At 34.1% G+C, this 27016-nt stretch overlaps 1 protein-coding gene across 2 annotated transcripts in view; it reads right to left on the bottom strand.

The window, feature by feature from the left end:
- Positions 1–27016, bottom strand: part of CTNNA3 (catenin alpha 3) — a 1457807-nt gene that overhangs the window by 100232 nt on the left and 1330559 nt on the right. For both annotated transcript variants that reach the window (XM_054690496.1, XM_054690495.1), the window contains exon 15: positions 15085–15266. In XM_054690496.1, coding sequence (XP_054546471.1) covers positions 15085–15266 — 182 coding nt within the window. The remainder of the gene's footprint in view (positions 1–15084; positions 15267–27016) is intronic.

The following is a 27016-nucleotide window of genomic DNA, read 5'->3' as shown; positions in this document are numbered from 1 at the left end:
ACCTCTCCTGCCGCCCGCTGCTCCCCTCAGCAGTGTACATTGGTCCTTCTGCCTGTTCTGCTCCCTGCTCTAGCTCTGGTGAATTCTCTCACCCTCCCGCGCTTCTGACTGTACCCAGTGCATGTATAAAACAAGCAAACAAACAAACAAATAAATAAATAAAAACATGCCTCTTTAAAAAAAAAAAAAAAGAATAAATAATGAATTGTGCATCTCCAAATCAGAAGCTCTTTTACTTTCTTTGAACATTAAATTATATTTTAAAATCATTTTCATTATTTTAAATCACTCTTTTAATTATTAAACATCTTAGAATCAAATTTATATCCCACTCTTGACCAGTGTATCATATTTTGAAAACTTGGTTTTATGTCTGAATCTCTTTTGTGCTATTTTTTTTTTAAGATTTACTTATTTATTTATTTATTTATTTATTTATTTATTTATTTATACAAGCACTGGGTACAGTCAGAAGCGCAGGAGGGTGAGAGAATTCACCAGAGCCAGAGCGGGGAGCAGAGCAGGAAGAAGGAACCAGGCACACTGGCCGGGAGTGGCCAGGGAGCAGCTGGGGATTGAACCAGTGCTGCAGAGGCTGCCGGCAGCTTTGCAAGCCAGTGCTCAACCGCTGCGCCACCCGGGAGGCCCCTCTTTTGTGCTATTTTACAACCAATTCCTCTCTCTCCTTTTGCCTTTGAATTTCACCGCTTTCGAATTGTATGACCTTTTTGTGTATACATACACACATACATACATACATACACACATAGACTTTGTATACATACATACATATAGAACTTGTGTGTACATATAGACACACATATAGATATAAGCTCAAAATCAATATAGCTCAAAACAAGTATAGAGGATAATTAGATGTATAGTTGGAAAATGAATGCATTTTAGAGGAATCTGTAAAACAAAGGTACAGATAGGGAATGAAAGAGACATTCTAGAGAAATGGGCTGGAATGTATACAGAAGACCCTCAAAATGCCCTTCTCTTTGACCTCCATCCTCCTTTGTGTGTTATTTTAGCAGTCATTAAGATTTAGAATGATGCAAGAACAAAAAAATCTTATAGTGCCATACTAGAAGGTAATAATTAAAAAAATATAAAATTAGAAGGAAATAGATAAAATCCCACATAGAAGAAAAATAATAGTAACAGTGGAAAAATAAATATTTTCCACCCTCTTTGTAATAAACATTAAATTCTCAGTAGGAATTTTTGACACACACTGAAATCGTTTTACATGAGGTGTTTGGAGGATGTGTTTATATAACATATTTCTTTATATGTTTTTGTTTCTATTGCCAACATTTGAGGGTAGCGCCCATATGTCACTTGTCTTTTATTTCCATAGTTGAGCATAGGACCTGGCTCATGTGAGAACTCTATAAATATTTAATAATGTGGTAGGGTTAGGGAGGGGGTGGAGATGAGGGATGAGGAAGCATGCTTATTGTGCATATTAATTGATCATTTGAAAAAACTGAAAAGGAGTCATTTGAGTAGAAATCAAAATGTACCTTGTGTTCAAATGAGTGCAACAAAGTACCATATACTTTTCTATATTCTGATTTATACACACCCACACACTCATTTCTGACATACCCACTCACCCTCCCACACATTCACATTTGTAACTTAGAAACTTAGTGAAAAATAATTTCAAATGGTATAAACAATTAAAGTTTATAGTCAAAAATAAAAATCTCTTTTACCTTTGCTGATCCCCAGTCCTTTAGAGGAAAGATTTAAATATGTTTATATATAAATATAAATATATATAAAATATATAAATATACAATGTTATAAATATATATTTATAAATCTAAAACATATATATATATACACACCAGCACTTAGTATATATTTAATATTAACACACAGATGGCAGCATGCTACACAAGGAGTTATACATGTTATTATTGTCTCCAAATGATAAATAATATCAAACATGTTTTTAAGCTGGCATTTTTCAAACAGTTCAGAGCAGAATAAACTGCAAAACTAAAAATATTCTCAAATGCTATACCCTGACATTCAGACTCCATAAGTCCACAAAAGCGGCAAAAATTATGTGCAAAAAGCTTTTCACATATTTCTGATTATAGTTTGGGAACAACTGTTCTAACACACTCCTCGGTTTACTTTTGTTAAAACTATTCATATTGCATAGTTGAATTGATCTAGGGAGTTTAGATGAGAAATATTTAACTTGATCTTTAGGACAGAGATTTATAAACATGTATAAAATTTATACAATATTTCTAAATTTTTAAAGAATTCAGATTAATTATAAGAAAACGTCTAGATCTTTATAGAAAAAATACTTAATGACAAACTCACTTTTCTATTACACCCTTCTGGGTCAGGACAGTTCACAAAAACATATGGTTAAAAGAATAAACACTCAGATTCAATCTAATGTCATTCTAACTAGCAGTCCAAGATTTTTATGCTGCTAAGTATCACCTGTTAGGTCCCTTCAATCAGTTTATAAGGTTAGGCCACTGCCAAATTCCTCACAGGAATCATAATCCAATTAATTTTCTCTTCTTCATTGCCTGTTGAATGAAGAAATACCCCATCTTAAACCTAAAACTTACCTAAACATAGCTTTAACACTAATAAAGATGAAGAATGAAAATTTCTTTCAAGGACCCTCACCAATGCTTACCATCTAGAAACAGACTGTATATCACGAAGAAGAGACACATTCTTTTTAGCAAGGTCTCAAATACATTAAGTGGAGCCGGTTCATGGTTGCGTGCCTTGCGTTATTTGTGGGCAGTCCTATTTCAAAATGAATGTAAGTGCAGTGCAGAAAAGGTCTTTATTATCAACTTCCCTGTGTTGCTGCTTTTCAAAGTGATTTTTCAGTTAGGCTGCTAGAATACTCAAGACTTTCTTTCATAACAACCACTTGCACACTACTGTCTGTGTCAATAATACATTCCCATAGGAATAAAAGGAAAATGTGCAACAAATATGCAGAGATCAATAGGTTGATTTTGGGAGTTGTTAACACAGATTTAGTTTTTATGTATCTGTGTAAACATAGCATGCAAAATCTATGTGTATATGCACTCTTTGCTAATTAAGAACAAATCATAACACAATTGATCATTTCCTTTTACTAGAAAATGTTCCTTCTGATAGTGATAGCAAACTGCCATGTAGGAGGTGCCGAACAATTATTATGTTCTGATAGTAGAGTCATCTGTTGAGGATACAGCTGATGAGAATTATCTCTCATCTCGCTAATTGTCTTAAGCTTTTTCATGGCTATATTTTTTATAACTTTTTTTAAATTTATTAAGCTTTTTTTTTAAGATTTATTTGTTTATTTATACAAGCACTGGGTACAGTTAGAAGCGTGGGAGGGTGAGAGAATTCACCCGAGCCAGAGCGGGGAGCAGAGCAGGCAGAAGGACCGAAGTACACTGCTGAGGGGAGCAGCGGGTGGCAGGAGAGGTCTGCGCGCCATGTGGGACCCTCCTCCAGTGGCCGGGGAGCAGCCGGGGATCGAACCGGCGCTGCAGAGGCTGCAGGCAGCTTCGCAACCCAGCGCTCAACCGCTGCGCCACTGGGGAGGCCCTTCATGGCTATTTTTACCCAGATCTATAGTAGCCCCAACAGTCTGAACTCCAGACAAGAAGCCCAGTCGGCCTCATTGAAAACATTTTGAACATTTATATAACTTAGGATATACCACTGAGCAAAGGTATTTTTTTGGTGTTCCTATATGAAAATTGTGGCTAATATCACCTGCTAAATTACAGAGGATACTGGGACTATTAAAATCAGTAAGGGATGGGTAAGAACTTTAAAATATGTAATACACTTTAAAACAGGCAGTTATTGATATTGGTGGAAGACTTGTCAGGAAGGGAAAAGGAAAGAAGAGCTGGTTCCTCTGTCATTCTCTTTTAGCTTTGGACAATCATCATCTAATTAATCACTAAATGCAGATTCCAAGAATCACCCTGTCCTTTATTCCCTGTATTTAATCAGCAATTAAATTTTGTCACAGTTTTCATCAAATTAATTCATGAATCTTCTCTCTCTGGTCTTGCCACTCTGATCCAGACCTTCTAGTATCCTTAACTCCATTCCTGTATCTCTCAAATCTATCCTCTCTATAGTGGAAAGACTACATAGTCAAAATGAATATCTGATTACAGCCATTTCCTGCTTCAAATGCACACACAGTTTCTATTCATGTTTCTCAGTATGGAAAATAATTCCATTTACAGTGAGACAATTTTCTATTCTCAGTCTCCCATTCCACATTCTCTGCCTTCCATCTGTAGTCAGACGATGCCAAACTACTTGTCTCCTTACCACAAATGTTGTATTCTGTAGCTTTTTTCATACCACCCTCTCTACCTATAAAGCTCTTCTACTTTTTACCTTTTCTCCCGCAAGCCTTAGCTGAGATACACAACTTCAGGGAAGTTTTTCCTTGGTGCTATCCTCTTCCAACCCATTATCACCATTCTTTAGCATTTTTGTACTGCTCTGTATTTATTGACATCCCTGCACTTTCTGTAAGTTTGAAGGCAAGGTATCTGTCATATTATCTTTATCTATGTTGCAGACACAATAAACCTACACATGTGGGTGGAGAACATGGTGAGAAAACAGATTATATCAAAACCAATATAAAAATATTAGAAGGAAGAGATGACATAGAGACATTAGAAAAAGGCAAAAGCAGTAGAAAGTACAAAAGTTAAGAGGAAAAAAATCACTGATGAGCTATCAATATAAAGGTGACATAGAATATGCAAATGTTACAAGGATAAGTAGGAGAAGAGTAGAAAAAGAAAGAGAATGAGCTGGTAGAGAATAAGTGACAAAAAAAATCCAAGAGGTAAGAGAATTAGGGAAAAAAAAAACAACAACAGAAGATCGGTCAAAAAGTAATCACCATGTAAAGGAGCAAACAGAAAGTAGTTATTTGGGCTGCAGAGGAAATAAAGGAAATCCAGAATAATTACAGGAAAATAAAAGACTTAATGACAATACAAAACTAGGGATATTTAAAATAATGACAAAATAAAAACACAAAACACAGAAAGTAAAACAAAAAATATGCAAAAAAGCCCCACAGACAAGAAAGAAATTATGATTTTGAAATATATTAGAGACTCTTAAACACTGAACCATATTGTATATTAGAATACAGAATTTCCTAAAAAAATAGTAACTTAAAGTTATCTTTCTTTACGAAAAAACAATAGGCAAATAGTGAACCCAATGTCAGAAATTACAATGGCAATGTGGTCATGGGAATACTCTAAAGCTACTCATGTATTTTTTTCCAGGTATTTTTCTGTGTAGCTTTATTAAGTGAGTTTTGGTCTCATTAAGAGCAAGAGTGATTCAGTTATCTGCCTGCAGCTATGACAAATGAGTCAGATTTGAAATATAAAAGGTTCTTTTCTATCTGTGCACTGTAAAATTTGTCTAACCCCCACTGGCATCCAGAGTTGCTTCATTAGATAAGGAGAAAATTGAAAGAAAAGCACCATGGGCAGATGTCCTGAATGCTGCCAAAGCAAGTGACATTTATGTGATGTTTCTCACCTTGACATCTCTCAGTATTCCATTACAAATCTAGGAGATTGTATTTTCATTTGTGGGTTGCAATTGCCTCAGGTACTCAGTTACTGTCCATGTTCTTCAGCAGAAATCAGTCAATACTCATTGCTAAACACCAGTCATATGTGTGGTAACCAGCTGGCAAGTTGCTGCGATGCCTCAATCTGCTCTTTCTAATCTAATATTTTGTAGAAGGTAGACCTCAAGGATTATGATGTCAGTAATGGTGTAGTTAAAAATGTAATAACTATTTTTTGTAATGTAAAGTTTCATTGCTTTATAATCAATTCTAGCCAGAAAAACCAAGTGCATACCGAACCCAATTTTATACCTATTTAAAACAACATCCTTCAATATGTGTCTACTTTGAAATTCATAAGAAATGTCTACTGAGGAGATTTTATCTCCTCCAATCTGGCAATGAATTCCTGATAAAATATATAAAGTCCCCCTCTTATATGAACTGTATCATCCAAAGTAGACTTCATTTTTGGTTCATTTAATATAATATTAACCATCAATTTGTGTACATGATAGTTAATTTCTATGCCATAAAAATTATTTCCTATCTCTGCTATGAATCACTGACTATAAACCTTCTCATTGCCCCATCTTGGTGAATTTGTCTCATGTTCTCTCTGCTTAAATTTTGTGAAATGATTTAATAACACTGAATTCCTAGGGTTTTTTACCCTTGCCTGTTCACATATATTTAAAAGAATTTAGCTATTTAAAAATAATACTCATGTATTGTATTCTTACTCTGTACCAGGCAATTTTTAAGTGCTTTGCTTATACAGTCATCACAGCAAAACTTTTCAGGCGGGTTTTACTTTCCTCATTTTAATGACACACACACAAAAATCAAAATTAAGAAAACATGAACTTAAATATTTGGCCCATAACAATAAAATACATGAAGGAAAACGTCAGCAATATTTTCTATAAAGTCAGTGATAGAAATGTCTTTGGGAATCAACCCCTATGGAAAGAAACACAAAAGCAAAAACAGAACTACCCCAAATTAAAAACTTCTACATAATGAAAGATTAAAAAGATATTTTACTAAATGGGAGAACACAGAGAAATTATACAACTTAAGAACAAATAAACCAACCAACCAATAGCATCAGTTGTAAATCTGAGTAGACAATTTTCCCAAAAAGATATACCAAAGACCAACAGATACATGAAAAAAAAAAAAAAAAAAAAAAAAACCCTTATCATCACTTCTAATAAGGGGGAAGTCAATCAAAACCTCAATGAAATATTATCTCATACTTGTAAGGATGGCATACATAAAAAAAGACATCCACCAAGTGTTGGAGGGGATGGATAAAAAGAGGAAACTTATTATACTGTTGGTGCAATATTAATTGCTGCCTCCACTTTGGAAAGTGGTCGGGACTTGCCTCAAACAAACAAACAAAAAAACTAAAAATGAAAGTACCATGTGATGCAGCAGTCCCACCTGGGTTTCAAATTCAAACTACCCATAACCATCAGTTTCAAAAACTGCATGTTGGGCCTCCCTGGTGGCACAGGGGTTAAAGCCTCAGCACTATCAAGCTATCTCTAGCTACTGCAGTTTAAGTTTGATCCCCACCGAGGAGCTAACACATGAGGTGTGGCAGATGTCTCCTGTCTCGCCCATTGTTTCCCTCAGCTTGTTCTTCTTCCCACTCTGTTTCCGGTGAATCCTCTCAACCCCTGCACCTCTGGCCTATACCCCAGTTCTTGCATGCATAAATGAAAATAAATCTTTAAATAAAAAATAAAAACCTGCATATCACATATTATTTATTGTGGCACTATTTACAATTTCTGGGATATGGAAGCAACCTCTTTGTCCACTGGTTAAAGATTTGTTGTGCAATACTATTTAGCTATAAGGAAAGATGAACTGCCACCATTTAGAGCAAAATGGAAGGAACTTTTATGGGGATTAGATGAAGGGAATCCAGAAAGACAAAGACAAATATTTAATGATTCCACATATATAAATAGTATAAGAAAACAAGGGAGATGAACTGGCAAAACAAAATAATTATAAATATTAAAATAATTACAAACAAAATATATAGATGTTGATAACCAAACTCTGGTTACTAGGTAATGAGGGAGGTAGGTAGGAAAGGGTGAACAAAAGAAAAAGAAAGATTTGGCACCCTATTTAACCAGACTCACAGTCTTTTTTTTAAAGATTTATTTATTTATACAAGAACCGGGGTACAGACCAGATGTGTAGGAGGGTGAGAGGATTCACCAGAGACAGATCGGGAAACAGAACAGGCAGACTGACGAAATACACTGCTGAGGGGAGCAGCGGGTGAGACAGGAGTCTGCTGCACCATGTGGGTCTCTCCCTGGCTGGCTGGGAACAAACCCATGGTCCAGAGGCTGTGGACAGCTTCACAGTGTGGCACTCAACTTCCTGCGCCACCAGGAGTCCCCAGATTCACAGTCTTAATAAAAAGGAACATCAAAAAAAAAAAAAAAAGATACCAAGAGTCACAAAATTTAGTATCTCTCTGAGTGAGACTCTTTCCCTCTATAACATCTCCTGGCACAAACATACCTGGCCAGTAGGGAAAATTGGGTGAAATTCATAATCTGAAGCCCAAACAAAGACAGAAGATGGCATGATTGGGTTGAGATTTTGTATCAGATTTTGTTTGGCAAGGTTGAGATTTTGTTTGTTTTGCAGGCATGAGATGACAAATAGATTAAGATATTCATGAGAGAGTGTTTTAATTATGGACCAAGGGTTCTAGGCTTTATAAGAAAAATGAGGTAGTTAAGAAATTTGGTGGGGGGCCTCCCCTGGTGGTGCAGTGGTTGAGCACTGGTCTGCGAAGCTGCCTGTAGCCTCTGCAGTGCTGGTTCGATCCCCAGCCACCAGCTAGGGTCCCACATGGCGAGCAGAACTCTCCTGCCGCCCGCTGCTCCCCTCAGCAGAGTATTTCATCAATCTGCCTGTTTCTCTTCCCCACTCTGGATCTAGTGAATTCTCTCACCCTCCCGCACTTCTGACTGTACCTAGTGCTTGTATAAATGAATAAATAAATCTTTAAAAAAAAAAAGAAATTTGGTGGGGTAGGGAATGTTTATAAGGCAAAAATAACATGATGAGGCTGAGCATAAGGCCTTAAAACCTTGTAAAACTGAGAGAGTTGGACACAGGATCGGTAATTTATGATACAAGATGTGGAGGAAAATATCCCTATTATAGGATATAGTCATCAAACTACTCCAAGTGAGCAAATAAAGTCCATACTGTATTAATAAGTGTTCATAAACAGCAGGGATGACTCATAAAATTAGTTATATTCACAAAGGTCCATCCACTGGAATAAATCACTACAGTTGTTTTTTTAAACCAGTTACTTTAAAAGTCACTAGACCATTGATTTAGGATACAGATTATCACTGATTTTTTTCTATAATTTTGTTTTCATATATATAATTCAATATTGTTTATACAAATACTGATCCATCATTATCCCAAAGTAGTTATTACTTAAATTTCTGAAAGACTGGATATACAAATACACAACAGACAGACTAAAAATAACAAAAGAGCTTTGAAGCATAATGTCTATAGCCATTAGTTCAAGAAACTAAATCACAGCCTCTGTAGCAATTAACACAGAATGGTTAGGACTTAGACAATGACTGTCAGACTAAATACATTTACCCCTGGTTTAAATTCAGAGATAACCATAGAACACAAAATATGCTCTTCTAACCAATCACTGATGCCCCACTTCTAGTTACCCCACCTGCATGTTCCCTATATTAACAGCCTCCAGTCAAAACTACCTGAAATCTTCCCTCTTTTTTTCATTTTAAAACTTTTCTTCTTCCTCATCTTTATTTGAGTCTCTGTCAAAAGTAAATGACGGTGACTGGCTTCTTTGCCACAGCAAGTTCTGAATAAATAGTTTCAGTGAGTTCTCATTTGAGTGGTATTTGCAAGACCCCACAATTCTAATAGTTTAGTCCCCTGTACTCTAGGGCTATGTATAATTTTATTGTATCACCAGAAACTTCTGCAGATTCATACAATACAGGACTGTTCTATCACCTGGAAATTGACATGACATAGCCAATTCACAAAATTCTCTGATAAATTCATAACAGACATTGAATACCAGATTTCAGGTGAAAAGTGTCTGTGCTAGGGCCTCCCCTGGTGGCACAGCAGTTGAGTGCTGGGCTACAAAGCTGCCAGCAGCCTCTGCAGCACCTGTTTGATCCCCGGCCACCAGGGAGGGTCCCACATGGCAGGACAGACCTCTCCTGCCACACCCGCTGCTCCCCTCAGCAGTGTACTTCATCAGTCTACCTGTTCTGTTCCTCACCCTGGCTCTGGTGAATTCTCTCACCCTCCTGCGCTTCTGACTGTACCCAGTGCTTGTATAAATAAATAAATCTTAAAAAAAAAAGTGTGCTCACTCTCAGTTAATTTTAATAAACAATTACTAAGATGTCACATAAGCTGAATTTTTCTCATTTGTCATTTCAGAATATATGGATTTTTTTTTCCTATGTAAAAATAGTGGTCAGACAGAGTGATTCTCCTTCAGGTTACAGTATTTCTCCTTGGGGTTACTGAATGTTTCCAAGATGCCATCAAGTAAAGCAAGCCAATTCTTTAGGGAGAAAATAGTCATGAAAAACGCAATGGTAACACATCATAATTATTTTCACAAAGGTAAAAAAGTTATGCATTATTGTACAGCAAGGAAAAATGCTTCTTTTTATCTGATTCACACTTATTTTAAATATAAATTGAATTTCTCTGAAGTTGTAAGGTAAAAAGCCAGATTATATTTTTCAAAATTTTAGATGATCCACATTTTATATATTACATTGTCAATTATGTGCTATACTTATGTGTATATTTAATACATGCAGGAAAGAAAGTTCTGTAGCCTTTTCAATTAAAGCAAACTAGATTTCTCGGCCTTTATAGCTTAAGTCATAAGACAGACTTTAAAGGGGAAAAAATGAAATGTACTAATGTGTCTTATTTCTTTTGCTGTGTGGGCTGAAACATTGCTGTGTGGGCTGAAACATTTAAACTACTTTTGCTGGTCACACATTATATACACATTAAAATATAAATATTTTACTCCAGAAAACAAAATAAACTGTGTGGAAAGAGATTCTGAACAAACAAAAGGACAAGACACATCCTTAGAACACATGAATTTTATACATTCTAACGATTCTTTCAGAAAGGCTTTGGTTCTGAAGCCCTAGTTCAATACAGCCAAGTAAATTTCTACCCCCTCCTGCTGTTCGTTTTCTATTCAGTCTCTTGGGATTGTATCTTGGATAAGGAAAATGGGGTGAAAAAGTTTCTTAAATCCAATTCCAAGTCCTGTGGGGGGTATGCATAAGGTGAAAAACAAATGGTCCACCATTCTCAATCTAATTCCTCCCCTACTCTCTGCAGCTTCCTAGTGTAGTACATAGTGAAAAACCACCACATTTTACATGACTATGCTTCTTGTTAATAAAAAAAAAATACTAAAGAAAATGGGAAAAAAGCATTCTATGACACTTCGAAAGACAGAATTTATATATATTTTTTAGTTTTATAAAGTTTTAAATATGCATAGCTATTTTATTTTAAAGTCTATTCATTAGGCAGAGTAGGTACTAAATGATTGACTTTATTGATAAATATGACACTGTTTGCTATACCCCCTATTCTCACAGGTCACATTACAACAAGCCAAAATATCTACAATGAAGGAATTGTGATAGAATTAAAAAGCAGCCTATATAAAACTGCTAAATTTAAGTCTCAGCAAAACATTATAGTGTCTGAGAGAAACTCTTGAAACAGAGTTGGGAGTGAAAAAATAGTGAAGAACAAAATTTCATTGATTTTAATATGACTGGAGATTTATAACAATTTATAAGAGCTAAAATTAAACTGAATGTGGATTTGTTCAAGCACAAAAGATTATCAGAGTCCAAAATTCAATTTTGTTACTCTACTTTTACTGCAATTTAAACATCCACTATTCCTGTTCTGTGGATATATTTGGCAATGATACCTATAGACTGTGAGAAGTTTGGGCTGTTCAGCTTTTTTAAAACAAATAATATTATCTATTTCTCAATGAGTTATCACTCTGTGGAGTTGTGAATCCTCTTCTAACACCTTAGCTGCAGATTATGACACCCTCAAAGTCATTGGACATTAGTGCCAAAGTCATATTTCAGCATTCTTTTCCAACTCAATTTTTAAAAATGTGGCAACAATAAAACATTAATTCCTTTAGGAGGGAGACAGATGAAGGGCAGGAAAAACATTTTACAATTTTCCCTACTCCTTAGCACCTCCATTCTATCTCTAATGAATTCTATACCGCCCCAACACACACCCCACACAAATGACACCTACAGACCATTCACTTAGTATAATGCCCTCCATATTCAACCATATGTCATAAACAAAAGTGTTTCTCTTTCTTTTATGGCTGTATAATATTCCATTATCTATTCTATCATAAATAGAAATACAGATATCACATTTCATTCAACCAGCGTCAATGGGTACCTAGGTGGTTTCCATATCTTGGCTATTATGAATATTATTGCAGTGAATATGGGATTGCATATATCTTCTTGAGAAATATTTTGTATATGAACTAAGAAATGGGCTCATTTTCTGTATCTTTTTTAGTGAGTAGTTTTGCATTCCACTGGTTTGAGTCTTCCTCTTCCCTAGGCATATTACCTAATTCACATAGTTTTTCTTCCATCATTGTTATACAGTAAACATTCCTTAATGGAGATCATTTTTCCTGGATATATTGTGGTTCTCTCTTATTTCTCAAGGATCCTTAATATGTCTTACATATATCTTTCTTCTCAATCAAAAGTGAAGATTCATTAACATTCTCAACTCTAGTCTCATTCAAGTTTAAACTCTCTAGTTGGTGTTGTAAAATGTTAAGTCCAAGAACTGTGTTTTTCTTAAGTTTTGTTTATTACATATTTACACTTCTCTCATATTCATCAGCTGCTTTAATTTGCTGATTTTCTGCCCTCCATCACTATAGACTTAGGCAATGGCAGAGAACCAACAGTAGCTTTGTTAAAATTTGGTGTATATTTGTCTACTTAAAGGTAATTTATGGGGGAAGAGCTAATTAGACTTTTCTCCAAAGACATGCAGATGGCCTATAGCCATGTGAAAAAAATGCTCACCATTACTGTTGGTGGGAATGGAGACTGGTGCAGCTCCTCAGAAAGCAGTCTTGATTTTTATCAATATATTAAAAATAGATCTACCATATGACTCAGCAATGCCACACCTAGGTATCTATCCAAAGAATATAGAAACACTAATTAAAGAATATGTACACACCTATCTTCACTGTAACACTATTTATAATAGCCAAGTTAGCGAAACAACCTAAGTCTTTAATAATAGATGATTAAGTTAAGAAGATGTGCATTCTATCCACAAAGGAACACTGTATCACTACCAAAACAAACAAACAAAAAACAAAAAACAAAACAAAACAAAAAACCTAAATCCTACTTTTGTGACAACATAGATGGAACTAGGGAGGATTGTGCTAAGTTAAATAAGGCAGAAGGAGACAGATATTGGATGGTTTCCCTCCAATGTAGAATATAGATAAATGGGGCAAAACAGACTAAGATAACCAAAAACATATCCTATGATTCTGAATGTAAAACTGAGACTACCAGAGTGGGAGCAGGAAGGTGGAGAACAAAAAGGGGATGGATTCAAAACAGGGGAGGGAAGGGCATAAGGGACTATGGTGATGGTACAAGGGTAAAGGACTTGTACATAGTGGAGGACTATGGCTGCCTTGCTGGTAGGTGTGGTGTGGCAGCATACATGTGAACAGATGTGAACCTACACCTCTGAATCATATACACTATTGTAAATCACTATTACTCACAAAATTTGGTTATAATTGTTTTCCCCCAATTATCCATTTATATTTCAATATAATTTAAGAAATATCTATTGATATACAGAATTTTCAATGCAGTTCAGTCTGATAATCTCTTTTATGAGTTCTTTCTTTACAGTGTTTTAAAATATTTTCTCAATAATAATACCAGTGAAAGACTGATGTTCTTTTATTCCCATTTTTATGTTGTCAAAATGACATTTCATTACTCCATCTCAAGTTATTTTTGTATATAAAGTATGGTAATACAAATAAATAGTTTCCTAAGCATAATAAGTCTGCTTCAGAGTATTCTGTTCTCTATATTCTGTTCTCTACAGCTTTTATATTTATACCAAAAAATTATTTTGATTTTGTAGTTTTGTATATTTTGATACTCATAGGGTAAGCACTATATATTTCACTGTTCTTTGACTAGTTCAATAAAATGATATTTTGAAGCTATCATAAACATCTTCATTACTTTTAGAATATACTAGGATTCCTTCATGAAATCTAGAATATAGTATGATTCTTTCATGTCTCACAATGTATCTTCACATATCATGTCATTGTAATTTCAAATATATGTAGTTGACATTTCAGCAGCAAAATATATCATTAATACTGATGATTCAAAAGTCACAATTTACTAAAATTATGTATCTATGGAAGTAAACTATTCAGACATCTCCAATAAAGAAGAGAACTTTATTATCAATTTGTTTGAAAAAAGTATGCGGATATGATACACAGAGACGATTCCTGAGGAAGATGAAGATGGAGTGTATAGAGTGATTACTAAATTCACTCCTGGGCAGATTATGAGAAATTCTGCCATATTTGATTAAGCACCAACACATCTAGAACTGCATGTTTATAATTTTCTAAATTGAAATAATTTTCTTTTTTACATATTTCTTATTTTATGTCATATATATTTTATATCATTCTTCTTTTTTGTACAATGTGTGCTTTCTCCTCTCAGATGTAATCCCTGTATAATCCCCACCACCAATTCACCTGTGCACCATCACCACAGTCCCTTATGCCCTTCCCTTCTCTGTTTTGATCCCTCTCCCTCCCCTTCCCCTACAGAATGTCTCTGATACGTAGTTGCCTGTTAATTTTGCTTTTTAATTTATTATAATTTATTTTCCTGATTTCTTATTTGGTTCCTCTACATTCCTTCTATAAGTGAAACCATCCAATTTCTTTTTTCTTTTTCTTTCTGGCTTATTACACTGAGAATAATCTCTTCCTTTCAGATCCATCCATGTTGCTGTGAATGGCATGAGTTTATCTTTTTTTTTGATTGCTGAGTAATATTCCATGTGTAAACATACCACATCGTCTTGATCCAGTCATCTGTTTTGGGGCATTTGGATAGTACATCATTTTCTTTTCTCCTACCTTTTGATTTTTCATGACTTCCACTCAGAGAAACTTGAGGTTTTACTAACACGACAAAAATTTCTAGCCATATATTATACATAATTTTCCACATATTTACCTTGTGAAGTCTGTCATCTCCATCATGATCATACACATCTTCTTTGCCAAAACAATGATATCATTGCTTGTATCATCCCATATCTCAATTTCAGCATCCAGTTTGCTCTTTACTTTCTTGAAATCAGCAACTTGCTCAGCAATCTTTTCCTTTTCTGCTTCAGGCAATTGAGTCATCTTAGCCTAAAACAAGTGATAATAAGATTTATAATCATTCCACTATGTCAAAAAACATTAATGTCTTATTGTAAGATGCTAATAAAACTTGTTCATTGACAAACACACATCGTAGTTGTGTTGAAAAATCAAAATTTCCTAGGTTCAATTTTTTATATGAAAAATCTTTTGAATTTTCATCGTTTTCCCTAGAAGTACATTACATTTAGAATAACAATGTAGAATTTAACATCTGATATGTTTAAATCTCCTTGAGGTAAATGTGAGAGCTTACAAAATATTGTTATAAAAGCATATGCTTCATTTAATTATATACGCAAACAAATGGAAATCTAACATTTTTTTTTAATTTGAAATAAGATTATATCTTATACATACACCTACACAGAGATATAGATCCTTACATAAATACTGAATATACACTGGTTTAAAAAGTAAAAATGTACAGTTATAAATCATGTGAGTACATACATAAAATCATAAAAACTATATCACAGGAAGAGTAAAAATATTATGAGCAGGGCTTATTAGGGCAGTTCCCTCCAAATAACATTGAGTTTTGAGGTCCTATTCTCCCATGTAAACTTGATGTGTTGGAATATTATTATTCTTTGTGTATGTAGTATTTTGAACAGTATACAATTTGCTCATCTTCCATTGACAATCTAAAATGTAGGAAGGGCAAAAAAAAAATCTATCCTCCTCAACTATCATATTCACAATTTCAGCACCTAGGACCTGGGATTATTTGTCAAATTGAAAAAGTCTTGATTTGGTAACATCAAGGCTGAAAAATTTTGCCAGTCTAGATATATTATCTATACTATAATAATCAGGCTGATATATAATCATCTATATTGTCAAAAAAAAAAGAATCTATGCATAGTCTAAAAGTAGAATGAATACACAGGTCTGAAAGGGAGCATTTAAAAATGATAAAGCATACCCTTATGTGAAATTGATGTATTTTATTATCTATGTCACATAGAATATGTGACATCTGCAGTGACTATATATTACTGGTGGATGCTAATCTCTAGAATACCTATACATGGGGAGATAAGAAGAAATCACCTCAAAAAGCTTTGCAATATTTTGTATACTACCTTAGGAATATATAGAACACATTGTATCAATAGTGTACAATAGTAGAAAAGGTTAATGATGACATGAATAGAAAGAATGAGCAATGGAAAATCCAACTAAAAAATAAAACTCAAAGACCCAACATCAAGTCTTTCATTTATTACACTGATAAAATTAATTCAGAGTTTAAAATAACTTGGTTTCGGGCCTCCCCGGTGGCGCAGCAGTTGAGCGCTGGCTTGCGAAGCTGCCGGCAGCCTCTGCAGCGCTGGTTTGATCCCCGGCTGCTCCCCGGCCACGGGTGGAGGGTCCCGCATGGCGAGCAGACCTCTCCTGCGGCCCGCTGCCCCTCAGCAGTGTGCTTGGGTCCTTCTGCCTGCTCTGCTCCCTGCTCTAGCTCTGGGGAATTCTCTCACCCTCCCGCGCTTCTGACTGTACCCAGTGCTTGTATAAATAAATAAATAAATAAATAAATAAATAAATAAATAAATAAATAAATAAATAAATAAATAAATCTTTAAAAAAATAATAAAATAACTTGGTTTCTATAAAATATTAAGATACCCATGCTTCAGTTCTTACCTAGTAAAGAAAATAATGAGGTTTTTCTGACTTGAATTAATGCTTGACATGTGGTGACTATCCAATAAATGATAGCTATTTCTTATTCAATAAAATATTGTCAAATATACTCATAAATGTACAATTTAAATTAGTTTTATTTTCATTATTTATCTTTGAAGAATTAAATTAAGTTGTGTGACATTAGAATTTTAGTTGATGAACTGTACAGGTGACTCTTCTTTAGGATTTGGAAACAGTTTACAGTTTCTTTTCTCAGGAAATGTGCCCTCAGTGATACATAGATTGAAAGACGAGACATTTTTATACTGCTGACATATGGCAAGGCATGCAAATGAAGACACAGCTCATTTATATCTTAAATCAATAATATGCAAGTGCATTATGTAAATTATAAGCTACCAACCCATTAGACTAGCTCAAAAATAGAAATAAATTTTCTGTCTTGACTACTAGTCACTATCATTTTCTCTATTTTCAAAAGAAGAGAGTTTAACATTCTCAAATAATAGTTTCAGTTAGGGTCTGTTTTCTCAGTTTTATCTAACAGTATATAAATTCAAGACTTTGGATCTTAATTTTGAAGTACCTCATAGAAAACTCCTCACTGTCATCAAAGTAAAGTTACAAGTATTCAAGAGAGGATTTGATTACACGTATTCTAAAGTCTGTCCCTTGGAATACAATTTCCAATGTGACCTTGAGGAGAGTCACTTAACCCTACTGTCTATGTTTCTGCAGAAACAAAATGACAGTAATTGCAACTGCTACCCACCTGCCATGCAGGAAACACAGTCGATTATTGGATAACATTGAATCTGACCCTGTCATGAACAGGAATCTCATCGGTTGCACTCGATTTCCTTAATAACATCTCAACTCACATGGTGAATTACAATTGACAGACATTTACTTCTGACAAGATAAGGACCCAAAGTTGGGCAATAATTTACAAAATTAAAATGTTCTAGAGAATTCTGACTCACAAGGAGAACAAGAGCAAAACATTAAATTATGGACTGACACCTTTACTGAAGGTTTTTAGTGCTTCTATGAATGATTTATTATACGCCATCAATCAATTTCACTCACTATGAAAATTTCAAAACAAGACTTAAAAGAATGCTTGACATTTAGGAGTTCTGGGTAAAATTTTCTTACTGGATTATTTTGTATATGGTAAGCAAAGAAACTGGCATACAAACTTAATAAAACTTAGTTAAATTAAATCTCTAATGTTATCACTAGTTGACTCTATGCCTCAGCTCTACAGAGTAGAAATCTGATATAAATAGCCACAAAGTCTTTGAATCACTGCCATCTGTGAGGTAAGTATTACTGTGAGGTAAGTATTACTATTTTATCCTGATTTTATGGATTATAAAGTTGAGTATTCAAATGTTTGGTGATTTTCTCAACTGGTAGAACCAGGATACAAATCCAAAGACTCTGGCTCTAAAGCTATCACCATGCCAACAACACCAGCAACATTGCCCATAACATGCCAAAATATCTACAGTCTTTTTGATGGTATTTCTCTGCCATGTCCTATGCTTTAGAAGGTAGGATTATATTTGCCAAAACATAATCACATATTTTTCAGTATCTAAATTTTCTGATCTAGAAACTGAAAATAATTCTTATTTATCTCACAGGCTGCTTTAGAAATTAAATGAATTAATGTCTATGAACACAATTTTTAATTCATAAATGCTACCGAATGGCAACTATTGCTTACACAAATAGTTTTACTACTTCATTCTATGCAGTGATTTTCAGAATTTTATTTCCAATGTCATTCTTCGCTTTTCAAGCAAACGCTATACTCTCCCATTAGATTATTAGGCATTTCCAAATATATATGTCATTTACAACTTTAGTCTAAAATAGGGGCTAGCAGAAATTTTTTTATAAAAGGAAAGTTAATATCTATCTATCTATCTGTCTATCTATCTATATACACACACACACACACACACACACACACACATATATATATATATATATATATATACACATTTTGTTTGTGTTTTTCAGGTCATACATACTACCCTATCACATTACCCAACTCTGCTGCTATTGCATTGCAAGAATAGCCATAGATAGTGCAAGCTAACAAGCATCACTGTGTTGCAATAAAACTTTTTATGGACACTGAAATTTGAGTGTCATATAATTTTCATGTGCCATAAATATTATGTCTATTTCCAAATATTTTTAACCAGTTGGAAATATAAAAAAAAAAACTTAGTTCAGAGACTGTACAAAACAGTTGTGAATCAGATCTGATCTGTTGGCTATAGTTTATCAATGCCTGCCAAATCTATTTTTGATTTCAAAAATATATCTACCATATGAGACAGTGATTCTACTCCTAGGTATCTGAAGAACAAAAAACACTACGTTAAATGGATAAAAGCACTTCTATGCTCATTGTGCACTATTTTCAATAGCCAAGTTATGGGAAAAAAATCGAAGTGCTGAAACAGAGATGAATGGATTAGGAAGCTGTGGTATATATACTCAATGGGATACTTAGATTGTCTATTAAAAAATAAGATACCATTTGTGACATGGCCCTACAGGGGATTATGCTAAGCTAAGTAAGTCAGAAAGAGATAGACAAGTACTAATTATTTCATGTATATGTGGAATGTAGAGAAACAAAACAAAGTGTCAGATAAAGACCAAGAACTAGGGGTGCCTCGGTGTTGTGTATGTGTGGTAACATACTCCTGAAGGGTGTGATCATATATCTCTGAATCATATACAACATTATAAACCAATGTTGCCTCAATAATTTCTTTAAATTTTAAAAAAGAAATTGAAGAAATATAAAAACAGCACATAGCCTGATAGAACAACGGAATAATTCAATAAGTAAATACTATGAAGGCTGAGAAACTCTAAAAACAGGTGCTACAAGTCCATTTATTTCATTTACAACAGTATTATTACAGAAGTAAGTGGAAAATTATTAACTTTTACTTTGCACACAACTACACTAAGTCTGGTTACCTGAAATCCATGCCCCGGTTTACAGTAAATTGGAAGGAGATGGGAGTTCTGCTACTATGATCCAAGAAAGGAGAAGAAAATCTATTAAAGAGGAGACAAAGCTCAGATAATTGGGAGCCTTTCAGTTTATGAATAATCTTTCCTACTCATACCACCACATCTCTATCATATCTTATATTATAGCATAATCCAATTATGTTTGGTCATAATACTCACAATGAGTCATCCACAACATCATCTCCCACCATTTGCTTACTTTCTACTATAGAGCAAATTTATATGGCACCATACTTGCTCCCAAGGAGTTTTAAACCTTTTGGTGAAAAATCATCAAAATATATTTAGAAAATTTTGGTTGGTAAACTAGGATATATGGAACATAATTTGAAAATCAATTCTAGTGACATTGTTTTATAAATTTAAGAATATATATTTTGGTCTAAAATAACTTGTTCCATAAGAGTTCAATGATGTTAGTGTTTTACTAAATAAGATTTTCATGGTGTGAGTTTTCATGATCATTTATAACTAATTAAAATATTTTGTTAAAGATAAAATCTTAAAACAGTATATTGATAATATAACATAAAAATATATATGAGAAAAAATCTTGTCTCTGCTAATCTTTTGCATAATTTCTTCTTCATTTACTTTTATAATGTACATAATTTCATAAAATGTCTTTATGTATTAAATTAATAACTGAATCAATTGAGTTATGGACTATGTAATCACAGAGAAAAATATTTATATTTTTGAATAATACATTTATATTTTTTGTATAATTTATTTACCATTTGCCAGCTTTTTGAAAAAGTGAAAAAAATATTTTCTATCAATTTGGAAAATCCACAACTACAAACTTTTGTGACTACATTACTGAGTAACTGTTAATATTTCTGTTCGTTTGTAATCAAACATTCATGGTCATCTATTTTTTCCATATTTTGAAATTTAAATAAAATTTATTCAAGGCCCTTATCATATAGTCCTTGAGAATTCCAAATCCCCTAAGAGCTCTCTGCACTTCTGTGAGCTTACATCCCCAAAGCCATCTTTCTACCTGCATTTCGCCATCACTATTTCTTTCACTCTCATTTGTCCATGCTACGTATTACTTACTCATTATATTGTGGAACTAATTTTAATATCTACTAGTTACCACCCAGGTACCAAAATGAACTTTGTCATGTCCAAATATAATGCTAGATGATCAAATTTCAGAAGAACAGAGTTTTCCATTCCAGCTCAATGAACACCCATTTCTCCAATTTATTGACATAGTAGTAAGTCTTAGAAAAGTAAAATTGCCGAACAACAATTGAACAACAGGTTTCAAAAGTGTGCCTTGAGCATGCAATACCAGACTATCCCCACAAGAACAGAACTACCATTACAATGGTATTAATTTTGTATACTCTTGCAGTCTGCAATGCCTTGAAACTTACCTAAAACTGAATGTGATTTCTAAAATTCTAGATTCCCTATTAAAATGAAGGCACACTTCTGAGCTAAAAAAAATGTAATTATAAGGATAGTATCTAAAGCACATTTCCTAAATAAATATTTCCTTAACTTTTGAATTTTTGGAATGAAGGAAAAAAATCATTCTTAAACAATAACTTATTTTCATCAGTTGAATATTTTATTTGCATGCACACTGCATATTTCTATTTTCTCTAAGCCTCTTAAGCTAAAGACAAATTGAACAAATCTCCCAGTGAATTATAAACTGTTTTCCCAGAGACAAAACTCTATAATAAAAAAATAAAATATTTGGGAGAATATATAAAATATAACATAAAAGGCATCTTTCAGTGCTATGTATCTATTATCTAATCATCAATCTACTTACATGTTTATTTGTATATTGACTTAATATGATGCATAAGAATCCAACTAAACTTCCTTGGGATCTTATAAGACAGAGCACGGGCACACTGATTTAAAATTGGTCCCCAGAGGCCAAGACATTCTGAACTGTCCTGACAAGAATCATCAGAAACAAACCCAGTAAACAAGTAAAGTCATGCCAAGAAAATATCCCCTTAAAGACAACCAGAAAGCAACTAAATATCTCATTAATATTACATCAGCTTATTACCAGAGGGTACATGGTTATTCATGTACTTGCATTATTAAAGATTGTTAGCCAAAAGTTCATTGTGTTGGTGGAATTAATAGGAGTATAGAGCTTTAAACACCACAGATTCAGAGTGCATAGATGCTACTGACCACATCATTGTGGAAGACAAATGCAGGAAGCTCCAGACTTTGGGGGTGGGGGGCACATCTCTCTAGTTCTCACACACTGAGATGGGAGGGACTGAGGTGCCACCTCCCCAGAGGCTAAGGGTCATGATATGATATTGAATACCCATGAATTGTTACAGTCATAGTGTGAAGGTACACTGAAGTACATAGTGTGAGGTACACTGAAGCCCCTCTCCCTAATCAGAAGGAAAAGCATGAAAGGTTGTACTCAACATAAAGTATCTGCTGCTACCATTTACAAGACCAGCACTACAGCTCTGTCTAGCAGGGCACTTAGCTATGGCAGAAGTATAAGAATTAGCAGGGGAAGGACAAGATTCTTGATGATGTACTAGGACTCCTATAAGCTCCTCAGAAGACAAGAAGAGCTACAGACTGTCAAGGCTTAGAAGGCCTTGAAATTCGAAAATTTCAACAGTTGCAAGCATAAGGTTTACTCTGCTCTCCTTGCTCCTTCAAGATCCAGTGACGTCTGTATTTGGTGAATGCTGTACCAGTTGCAGTCAACTGTAGCGCAGCATGGAACAGGGATATTGCCCCATGGACTTTGTGCTCAGATAACGATAGGTCCAGTTATAATGGGAGAGGGTACAAAGAAGGATTTTAGGGCCAGGCTATTCCCCTTATCTCCAGATGGTCACTTAGACACCCCCCTCCCCTCCCCAAACAGGCTCCTTTATCCAAACACAACTTGAGTCCCTAAAGAACAAAACAGAACTCCAAAATGAGAACCATAGTGCCACCTACTGGAAAAAAAACAACAAATATCAAAAAAGATAGAACTGTGACTGAACAAACAAGACAGATAAACATTCGGGATAAATCCATAATGACACAGAAATGGGAAGTGTAATGGACAGTGAATTCAAAATAACCATTGTGAAGGAAATCAATGAAATTCATTGAATGCATGCTAACATATTGATGAAATTAAATAGGAAGCACAAGATTTTTTTACACAAAGAAATTTAAACATATACAAATATTCCAAACAGAAATGCTGCTAATGAAAACCCCAATGATTTCAATGAAAAAAATCCAAGGAAAGCATAATAAGGAGGCTGGATTGCAGAAATATAATAATAATAATAAAGCTAAAATTATAGTAATAACACTTTCAAAAGTAGAGAGAAATTAGAAGTAGTAAAAATTAGGAAACTAAGAATTGTCAGAATTGACTAGGAGATGGGAATATTGTCTATACTAGAAGGCAAAGAAAAAGAAAAAGGAACTGATAGATGATTCAAAAAATGAATTGTTGAGAATTTCCCAAACCAATGGAAAGAACTAAACATAGACTAGCAGAAAGCTGAAAGAACACACGAATTTCTAAATACAAAAATAGCTAAACAAGGACACATCATTAAGTTAGCAAAAGTCACGGATACAAAAAAATTACTAAAGGTTGGCCAGGGTAAACTATGTAATTTACAAAGGCATCCCAAATACGGCTATCATCAGATTTTTCAGCAGACTTTCTTTAGAAGAGAAGAGAGGAATGATATTTTCACAATTTCACCCTAAAATCCTCTATCCTATGAAAGTATCATTTAGCTATGATGGAGAAATAAAGTTTTCCCCCCAATAAATAAAAAAAAATTAATAGAATTTAGCAATATCAGACTCACCCCTTTAGAAATGTTGAAATAATTTCTCCATTAAAAGCACAAAAACTTAAGCACAGGGATAAAGTATAATACAGAATTAGAAACTTCAACAACACCAAAATGAGATAAACCAACAGAGGAAAGAAAACATCGGTATTTGTCTACTCAAATGATGACAACTTGATACAAACAATAAAAAAACCTACTTTAGATATAGTTTGATATAAACCTTGCAGTAACTAAAACCCAAAAAGCTAGAGCAGAGACATTTAGAATAAAAATGAAGAAAATGAGACAATCACTAGTGAAGACCATCCAAATGAAAAGGCAAATAGAAATACACACAAAAAAGTTAACTATAAAACAAAAATATAAAGGCAGTGATTATGCCCCAAATATATAAATGTGAATAGACTGAACTCACCAATCAAAAGAAAAAGTGACAGGTTGGATAAGAAAACTTGATCCACCTACATTATACATACAAGAGTCCCGTAGCAGATCCCATGACAAAAACAAAAATAAAAGATTGGAAAAAAGTCTTTCAAGTCAATAGCATCAAGAAAAAGCAGGAACTATTATTCTAATATCTGATAAATGGAACTTTCGACCAAAAAAGATAGTCACAAGTTTGGGTACTCTATATTGCCCAAGGCTGGCTCAACTCATCAAGAAGACATAACTGTCATTAATATTTAAACACACAATAGAGGTACATTGAAATGCATAAAACAATTATTAATAGATAAGAAAAAAATAACAAAATAATAGTAGGTGATCTTAACATACAATGTACATGTATGAATAGATAATCCTAAAAAAGATATAATGACCTTAAATGAAGTAATGGAGCAGATGAACTTAATCGACATTTACAAAAATTTCCATCCCATGAGAAATATACAGTCTTCTCAAGTGTACATGGCCTATTCTCAAGGATAGTTCATATATTGGGACACAAAAAAAGACCTACTGCATATATTAGGATTGAAAACATTGTCATACATCTTTCTTGCCACAAAAGTATAAAGCTAGGATTCAACCACAAAAAGAACTGGAAACATTCCAATACATGGAGACTAAAAAGAATGCTTCTAAATAAATCTTGGGTCAATGAAGAAATCATAAAAGAAATTTAAAATTATCAGGAGACTAACAAAAGTGATGAATTACTATATCCTATGAAATTTGGCAAAAGCAGAATCAAGAGGTAAGTTGGTAGATATTCAGACCCACATCAATTTAAAAAAAAAACTCAAACAGTCTAAACTCACACATAAAGGAACTAGGGAAAAAAAGAGGAAACAAAATAAAAATTAGTAGAGATTAAAATTTGAGCAGAAATAGAATAGAAACCAAAAAAACTAAAGAGAAAAGTTGATAAAATCAAGAACTGGTTCATTGAAAGAATTAACAAAAGTGACAAACCTTAACTATACTTACTGAGAAAAAAAAGAACAAACCCTAATGAAAAGCACTAAAAATAAAACTAACAAAGTTCCAACAGATACCATAGAAATACAAAAGATCATAAGAGGCAACTATGAATATACATATGCCAAAAAAAATGGACAACTAGAAGAAATAGAAAAAAAAATTAGAATTATATATACTTCTAAGATTCAACCAGTATGAGATAGATGGTTTGAACAGATCAAACACAAGCACACAGCTGAAAGAGTAACCAAATGTTTCCCTAAGAGGGAAAAGAGAGAAAGAGAGAGAGAGAGAGAGAGAGAGAGGAGAGAGATCAGACTGCCTCACTAGTGAAATTCACCAAACTTTCAAAGAAGGTCTGATACCTATCCCTCTCAAACTTTTCCAAAATTCCAAAAGATTGATGTAGGGTTAGAACCCACACACATTTTACGAGGCCAAAGTTACCCTGTTAACAAAATTATACAAGGACAGTGCCCCCCGCAAAAAAAAAAAAATAGAGACTATATAATGGGGAAAGGAAAGTCTCTTCAATAGATGGCACTGGGAAACTTGGGCAGAAACATGCAAAGAAAAAAAATACTAGATCATTATTTAACTTCACACACAAAAATTAATTCAAAATGTATTAAAGACTTGGACATAGGACCTGAAATCATAAAATGCATGCAAGAAAACATGGGCTTTACTACTGTACATCAACCTCAGAGATACGTTTGGGAACTCAATTCCAATGGTAAGGGAAACAAAACCAAAAATAAACAAATGAGACTATATCAAACTAAAAAAGGTTTTCTACCAGGAAAGAAACCACCACATACACAAGGCAACTTGGGATAAGATATTTGCAGATCATACATCAGACAAGGATATAATTCAACAACAACAACAACAACAAAAAAAAAAACAATAAAAAAATGGGCAAAAGACCTAAGTAGGCACTTCTCCCATGAAGACTTACAGGTGGCCCACACACAAATGAGACATCACTTATTATAAGGGAAAGATAAATCAAAATCAAAATGAGAGGCTAGCCTATTTCCAAAAGATAGGAAACAAGTGTCAGTAACAGTGCAGAGAAAAAAATAAAACACTCACTCATGGTTGATAGGAATGCAAATTGGTGCAGCATCCATGGGAAATGTTATAGAAATTCCTTAAAAAACTATAAAATGAAAATGTCATATGATCTAGCAAATACCACTTCTTAGGTATTTATTGAATATTATGAAAACACTAATATGAAAATATTTATGCACTTCTATGTTAATAGTAGCATTATTCATAATAATCAAGTTATGGAAACAACCTAAATGCCCACTGACAGGTGACTGGATAAGAAATTGTGAGATAGGGGGCCTCCCTGGTGGCGCAGCGGTTGAACGCTTGGCTGCGAAGCTGCCTGCAGCCTCTGCAGCGCCGGTTCGATCCCCAGTTGCCAGGCGAGTGTACCATATGGCTCACAAACTTCTCCTGCCACACCTGCTGTTCCCCTCCGCAGTGTACTTCGTCAGTCTACATGTTCTGCTCTCCGTTCTGGCTCTGGTGAATTCTCTCACCTTCCCGTGCTTCTGACTGTACCCAGTGCTTGTATAAATAAATAAATCTTAAAAAGAAATTGTGATATATATATATATATATATATATTCACTCAATGGAATATAACTTCCAAAAGAGATGAAATTGTGACTTTTGGGACAATATGCATGAATATTTAGGTGATTATGCTAAGTGAAATAAGTCAGAATGTGA

The sequence above is a fragment of the Talpa occidentalis genome, unplaced genomic scaffold (assembly GCF_014898055.3).
Source record: "Talpa occidentalis isolate TD23 unplaced genomic scaffold, MPIMG_talOcc4v2.1 talOcc4.8, whole genome shotgun sequence".
NCBI lineage: Eukaryota > Metazoa > Chordata > Mammalia > Eulipotyphla > Talpidae > Talpa > Talpa occidentalis.
The sequence above is the reverse complement of the archived record's forward strand: the minus strand, read 5'-3'. Positions and strand labels throughout refer to the sequence as shown.